General features: G+C 45.2%; 2 protein-coding genes across 3 annotated transcripts in view; one reads left to right on the top strand and one right to left on the bottom strand.

Annotated features, from left to right (window-relative positions):
* Positions 1-209: 209 nt before the first annotated feature.
* Positions 210-6,340, top strand: LOC113591437 (kelch domain-containing protein 1-like). 2 transcript variants are annotated; one of them, XM_027031926.2, is made up of 13 exons: positions 211-619; positions 862-932; positions 1,292-1,409; positions 1,899-2,011; positions 2,345-2,429; positions 2,506-2,604; positions 2,688-2,762; positions 3,002-3,060; positions 4,533-4,645; positions 4,746-4,818; positions 4,905-4,989; positions 5,352-5,431; positions 5,649-6,340. In XM_027031926.2, the coding sequence occupies exons 1-13, from the start codon at positions 545-547 to the stop codon at positions 5,791-5,793; spliced, it is 1,191 nt and encodes a 396-aa protein (XP_026887727.2). In that variant the 5' UTR covers positions 211-544; the 3' UTR covers positions 5,794-6,340. The 2 variants fall into 2 exon arrangements, with proteins under 2 accessions (XP_026887729.2, XP_026887727.2); XM_027031928.2 differs by lacking the exons at positions 862-932; positions 1,292-1,409 and having other exon boundaries at positions 210-619.
* A 146-nt stretch (positions 6,341-6,486) lies between these two features.
* LOC113591438 (LIM and SH3 domain protein 1-like) overlaps positions 6,487-7,203 on the bottom strand; it is a 12,748-nt gene continuing 12,031 nt past the window's right edge. Inside the window, exon 7 of the mRNA XM_027031929.2 lies at positions 6,487-7,203. This exon is cut by the window's right edge and continues 51 nt beyond it. Within this exon, the coding sequence (XP_026887730.2) occupies positions 7,081-7,203 (123 nt within the window). The 3' untranslated portion in view covers positions 6,487-7,080.

The following is a 7,203-nucleotide window of genomic DNA, read 5'->3' as shown; positions in this document are numbered from 1 at the left end:
TTAAGAAACATGGAATTTAGTACTTGCTCGTCAGTTCAGAGTTCAGATTTGTGTTGTTAAGAGTTGTGTTGGTTCTCTTTATAGGGTCTTCCTGTTTGTGTCATTGAGTAGGTACACAGATAGATGCTGTTTCTAATCACATAGAGACTGTTTCTATTCAGATAGATGCTGTTTCTAATCACATAGAGGTTATGTTTCTAATCACATAGAGACTGTTTCTAGCTACAGTCATTTGCCTGTGTTATCTTTTGTGTAGAACTGGAGCAGCTGAGATAAATTACGCACACTCCGGAAAACGTCTTCACTCAATGATATTCTTCTGGTGCCATTACTAAAGATCCTTTGGAGAAGTTACCAAGGCAGGGAAACCCAATTCGTTCCTCGCTCTTTGCGCGTTGAGACCTCTCGAGGTTGATGGTTTTGCTGTCGCCGTTTCCTGTTAGCGCTCTCATCCTGCGCCCCGTGGACATGCTTGATTCCTGTTCCTGTTCTCCGAGCTGACAGCGACGGCTTCAGTCATCACCCAGGAAACCACACGGGACGCATGGCAGGTTTAGCGCGGAGCGACCATGTAGCCGTCCTGACACGAAGCACGCTGTACGTCTGGGGCGGATGCCAGGTGAGTCGGTTTTAACTTACACCTCCAGTCTATACTGTCCTACCATGACCGCAGAAGTTAGAGGGACAGCACCCGGGACAGATACAAATGCGTTGATGTCCCCCTTGCGCCACTGACAACTGCTCTGATTGTCAAAGATTTCTTTTCTTGCTCGCAACTTTTCATCTGCCTTGCGAGAGAGTCACGTTTGCAAAATGAACTACCGGTAGCCTCCATGACTGTCACTGGTTTGTCCTTTTCAGTATGTGGACGGAGAAGAGCTTACGTTACCCAGTGATGAGATCTGGCTTTATGATATGGAGAGTGGACTATGGTGGGAATATACCTTTCTGTTTTTCTCCTGTGTGCTGACTTACTGTTTTATGACTACGGTACCAGCACCATGGTTGTAATCTCTGTTGAACAGGCACGGATTTTTTAAGTAGTACGTCATCTTGCCACATTCCCTGGCTTGTATTTGAAATCCTGCTTTATTAAAGACTTGTCAGAGATGTCTTACCACATATTTTGGTAGCTTGTTTTGTGTATATGCCTATAGCTTGTCCATGTTGTAACACCATATAGGTAATGAAGGGTATCAGTTACAAACTGTGCTTATGTCACTAGTGGCAACAACACAAGAACCAAACAACCGTGTGTGTGTGTGTGTGTGTGTGTGTGTGTGTGTGGCAGGGCTCACAGGGGAATGGGTGGGGAGGTACCTCCTCATCTTTCTCAGACATGTGGCTCATTCCTCCAGGGTATGCTCTACGTTTTCGGGGGCTGTGATGGTAGAGGTCCCACTAATCAGGTGCGCTGTCTTCTTCCCAGCCTGTGGGCAGTCCGCCCAGCCTACTAGAAGCCTGACTGGTACAGGGTGCTCACTACAATAGAAGCGGTTGAACGTGTTTTTGCAGAAAGGAGAAAACTCGCCCAATAAACATCTATTGTGTGTAACGTGTTAGGTGTCGTCCTTTTATGCTTGTATCGTTTAAAAATAAATAAATAAATTAAAAATTAAAGAGCCATCACAAAACTAGCCATTGAGGCTGGAAAAGGGATGTGAGACACGATTGAGAATAATCACGGCAACTGTGCCAGTTGCCGAGAAGAGCAGCGATTGGCTTAATCGTGTTCATTAGGCTTGCTTAGTTTCGCAGACAGGTGATCTGGGCAATGAATTGACTAGAATGTTGGCATGTGTAGTTATGTTATTAGATGTTGCTGTTAGTAGTTTTGTTTTTCCTATTTGTATTTTTTTGAGCTGATATTATTAACTTTCCTGTATGTGTTTTGGTAGATGTACTGTGTAGACCTACAGGATGAAAAATACACCTGGAGGAAGATGGGAGCCAGAGCAGGGGCCCCTCCCTCCCCCAGAGACAGGCACTCCTGCTGGGCCTATACGGACAGGTACACGGGAGCGCGCCAAGCATGGCAAGGTCGCCTCACTCTCGGGCATCTCGTTGATGTAGTCGTGCGTGGAAACCTCAGTGTGGTTCTGAGATCAGTGAGATGAAGTTGGGAGTTTAACTGTGTTTAACTGGTGTTCCTAAAAACGAAGTAGGCAAGGAATCTCCCCTTGTTAGCCTACGTCTGAGCATAGAGCTTGAACTGGTATTTGTTCAGGAGGGATTGAATGCATAGTAGTTATTTAACCAAATCTGTTGTATTGTGTTTGAATGTAGATATGTATGACAGATGAACCGGTTGCCTGTTCTAACAGTTTTTGCGTTTTGTACCTAGGCTTATCTACTTTGGTGGATACGGATGCAAAACAGCCAGCGAGGTCAACGACTTTAAGAGTTTTACAGTGGATGAGGCATCATGGGTAAGGACAGCCACGCTTGCTCCAGGCGTAACATCCAACCTCTTCCTCATTCCTGAGCTGATTGCATCCCCCACAGCCGACTGCCGGCGATGTGCTCTTCAGGTTCTGGGGCTGGAATAACGAGGTCCACGTCTTCGAACCTGACTCGGCCACGTGGACCGAACCACGGACCCAGGTAAACCCAGTACGAAGGGGTGTGCTCGTGATGTCGTGATGATGATGATGATGATATGATGTGTGGTGATGCGCGTCTGGCAGGGCCAGCCTCCAGAGCCCAGGTCTTCGCATGCCAGCGCCTGCCTGGACAGTAGGGGCTACATCTGTGGGGGGCTGGTGAGTAGCTGATAGCCCCCAACTGTGTCCACATGCCTGTGTTAGCCAATGAAATGCATTCTTTTAAAAAATTCATTAACTCATTCCTTTCACATTTTGCCTTACATCACCTAAACTAGACATGGTAGGGCAGATGAATTGGATGCAACAGTCTTTAAATTTCACTATGAGGAACATTCTCACACACACACACACACACACACACACAAAAACCCAACAACCCTCATGTCTAATTACAGGAAAGGCAGACTATAGACATCCACTGTTTGGACCTAGTCACATGGACATGGACACACATGTGAGTGCCTTCTCTCTCTCACTATCTCCTTCCTGCTCTGGCCTGATGAGCGACTCTGTAAAAACACCCCACATTCTGTGCACACGTTTTAACGTGCAGCATGCAGCTGACTGGAGCTCAGCCATGCACATCTCGCATGTCCTACAACACAGCGATGGACAACCCTGACAAACATCAACATCCTAGTAGTTGATGTCATTCTCCACATCTGTCATGGCATTAGGGTGCCATTAATGATGCTAATGATTGGTTTACAGATCAAAACACTCAAGCTAACTAAAGCTGTTCTGTGCCAAAACGCATATCCTAATTTTCCCAATAATTTGGTAGGCCAAGGAACATCGTTCCTGTGTGTGTAACATGGAGGGCTTTACACCATGTTTGTCACTGGAACCAGTATTTGACAACGGTAGCATCTTGTCGGTCAGAACAACGGCTATAGAGCACTAAAAACAGTTCTGTCCCGAGCGCTAACTTCTATTTGCGCAGCAGTAGGGCAGCTGTTGCAAATTTGTAGCTACAGTTACTATTTGCATACAGTCGCGTCCCACGTCAGCTAAAATGGCTCTTTTGGTTAATGATTCACATCTGAAAGTGGCGTCATTCTTTCAGGTTTCCTAATGTGCAAAAGAAGGTTTTGAATCATGAGCTAATCGCAAACTGAATGCACAAGAGATGAATAGTACTCCTTATTCACAACACTTCTCTTTTAATAATAAACACCCTAAAAGCATTCTGGACATTATAGCCTCAATAAATCTGCATTTAAACACTATTAAAGCAGTCGTCAGGAGCCTTATCCTTAGACTCTAAACTTTTATATTAACCACTTGTGAAATGTGAAAAACCTGCATTTGGAGGACATCTAAAGACTCTTTGGTCACTAATGACAGGCTCCAGTGGTTAGCTGGTGGTTGCACTGTTGAGCACTGTGGGGAAATAAATTAACTTATTTGGCATTTTTGGTCCAAACCTTTTCTTTTAGGCTCTGGTCTTGAGAAACATGTGTAGCCATTAACATTCTGAAACTGTGGTTAGAAAAGGAAGGCATCGACCACCTGACTTCATTTGTTTAAGACAGTACACATTAATTAGCATCACTCTTTGGTGATGTACGGTTGGCAGATTTTCACGTTTTCATCTACTGTCTCAAGGCAGGTTGTCGAGGATCAAAAGTAACATTTTTCTTTTAAGAACCCAGGAAACGCTGCTGAAACCGAAATGTAACCGAGGAAATGCTGGTGAAAGTCACAAAGCAGTATTAGAGTGACATGGTTACAGGCACCCAGATAATATTAAACAAATCCCCTGATGCAGATCAAATCAGAGAAGCATCTCAACTCATGTGACTCGTCCGCATGACATATCAGATTACTCCATCAGCTTGACTGCTTGGAGAGTCTTCTGGCATGTTAGAAACATCTAATTCATGCCTTTTTGTGTGTGTGTGTGTCCGGTGTGCGTGACCTCAGCGACCCAGTGTCTGTTCCCCTCCCCATGGGCCGTTCTCTGCACACTCTCACCCCTTCCTCACCCAGCACCCTCTTCCTCTTTGGTGGCCTCAGCACCTCGGGCCAGGTCCTCAGTAAGTTCAAAGGTTTCAGTGCACACGCACTTGTCGCCAGCATGTTTTTTTGTTTTTTTTTTCCCTCTTTGCGAATGCTCTAAAATGACACCCCGTCTAGGCGACGGCTGGGAATTCGACACTGTGAAGGGGGATTGGAGGCAGAGGCAGCATCTGCATACAGACAAGCCCAGGTAAGAGAGGGGCATGTGAATGTGAACGGGGCAAGCGGCGAGACGGGCCGGAGAGAAAAGTACTGAACAAACGCCTGCATCCTCAGGCTGTGGCACTCGGCCGCGCAGGGTAAGGACGGTGAGGTGGTGGTGTTCGGGGGAAGCCGCGACTACGTCCTGGTCACGGATTCGGTACGTACACGAGCCTGGTATACAGGCAACGTCGAGATCGCGGGAAAAGTTGCTCTTCAGTCAGTGAAATCTGTGGCTTTCTGCTATGCAAGTCGGCTCAGATATTCAAATCGAGCTGGAGACTGCAGCATGGAACATGCAAAGAGGATTTTTTTTTTTTTTTGGGCTTTCTTTGAAAGATGCAAAGAACTGTGGGAGGTATAGCCTTTTCAGTAAGGATTAGTCCTTGATCGTGTCAATGACGAGTTATAGAGAAGTCAACCTTCTAATACCCAAACTAGTCTTATAACAAACATGGATGTGCCAAGCATTCATTGAAGCATTTGTTCCATGCATGCTAACCGCACCCGATTGGCCCACAGGTGATGGTGCTGAGATCTCCGTCTCAAAGCCACTGTGACGACGTGCTAGTGTTTCAGACACAGCCCTACTCTCTCTCCAGGTAGGTGCTATGAAAGTTTTGCGATTGGCTACATTGTGTCCAACGGCCCTGTTTAGAACAATGCCTTTTTTTAATTCATTTTTTTAAATGAATATTTTGATGGTGTACACTACCTGATGGTGTACACAGGAGGACCAGGTAAGGCTGGTATCTGACGGCTTGAGAAGGCATCTGAGTCACAGTAGAGCTTGTAATTAACTGCTTCTCCGTTCCTTAGGTTGTGTGAGGACTGCATAGGCAAACACGTGTGCGCGTTGGAGGAGCAGGTGTTGAACTTGCCCGCGAGAATCCAGTTGACGCTTCAGAAGAGGATGACGTACTTCAGGACGCGCGTGAAACCCGAGCAGAGCAGTGTGATGTGAGCTCCCGTGAACCTGCATTCCATCGTACTTTACCTGGCTGGCCTGGTCACCTCTGCTGCAGTGTTACTGCATTCAGGAGTTATTGGCAGGCTTTACTCTCGTCGCGTAACAGGATGTTACGCATGCACAGCATCATCTACATAAAACATTAGAAATGCGTTGGTTTTACCAGATCATGGGGAACGGTATAAGGTTTAATTAAAGTACTTGGTGTAGATCCATAGCAAAAATAAAGGGCAAACTGCATACAGAGTGCGGCTGACTCATTAAAAAGTATACGCAATTATAATTAATCTAAAAAGATACAACTGCTTATCAAATTAACAAATGGATTTTTTGAAGCATGTTGAAACAGGCATATATTTACACCATCTTCACTGACCCTTATCGGGTGGGTGTTACAAACCACTGACATCTCGGACAACATCACTTAAACACTACATTTAACTGCTTTAATCACCAATTTATTATTCAATATAATTATGGTTTGGAATGCTTCTTTACAAAATGAACTTACAATGAAAGGATAAGTCACTGATTATATATATATATATATATATATATATATATATATATATATATATATATATATATACGCACAGTTCTATAAAATCTCCATTAGGGTTAGTATTTTTTCTTTCAGGATGACATTTTCAGTAAGTTACTGTACCTTTTTTTTTATATATATAAAACTTTTTTTTTTTTGGTATTTTCCCCCTCAAAGTGCATAAAAATTAAAAATAACAATACTCCAGAGGGCTTCTTCCCCCGCCCACCTGCAGTGCCATGAAAACTTTGCTGAGTAAGACAACATTTGAGCGCTGGCCGCTCATGAGGCAGTTAAGCAAAAGACTAGGACTACATTTCCCAGCAGCCACTGCAACCCAGAGTTTGATTCCCATCATTCAAAATCACCCTGAAAGGTGTCACACAAAAACAAACAAATAAAAATCCTCTGCCACTGCAGCAGAATCTAACCTTGGAGAGCAATCCGAGTCATGATACCTGATGAACACCGCCGTGCTGGGAATTGGAGAGGAACGCTGGGGGCGGGGGGGTGGGAATGCTCGTGTGGCTGATGGGAAAATCAGCTTTATTCTGAACTAGCTAAAGCGCAGAACCCTGATCAAGCTTCACTTTCATTTACTCTCATTTCATTAAAATCATGTTAAAACAAATAGTGACATGAATTTGGGGCAAAAAGAAACGAAGAAACCGACTCCTTAAGTGGGGATGGCACGGGAGCTGTTCCTCCCCCCCATCCTGCAGCCCTCTGCTCCGATCCGCTCAAATAGGCTCCACGTAGTTGGCAGGCAGCATGCCCTGCAGGCCTGTGCGCTCCACGCGCCCGAACATCCAGCCTTCGTCGATCTGCTGCACGTCCAAGATCACGTCGCCGTCTGCGAATGA

This window comes from Electrophorus electricus, chromosome 14 (assembly GCF_013358815.1).
Source record: "Electrophorus electricus isolate fEleEle1 chromosome 14, fEleEle1.pri, whole genome shotgun sequence".
In the NCBI taxonomy this organism is placed as follows: Eukaryota; Metazoa; Chordata; class Actinopteri; order Gymnotiformes; family Gymnotidae; genus Electrophorus; species Electrophorus electricus.
Note: the sequence above shows the minus strand (reverse complement) of the source record. Positions and strands in the feature narration are given on the sequence as shown.

Excerpts from the sequence above, each read along its gene's own strand:
- LOC113591437 (XM_027031926.2), top strand. The coding sequence starts at position 545 with ATGGCAGGTTTAGCGCGGAGCGACCATGTAGCCGTCCTGACACGAAGC. Across the intron at positions 620-861 it reads ACGTCTGGGGCGGATGCCAG|TATGTGGACGGAGAAGAGCT; the intron begins GTGAGTCGGTTT and ends TGTCCTTTTCAG. Across the intron at positions 2,605-2,687 it reads GGACCGAACCACGGACCCAG|GGCCAGCCTCCAGAGCCCAG; the intron begins GTAAACCCAGTA and ends CGCGTCTGGCAG.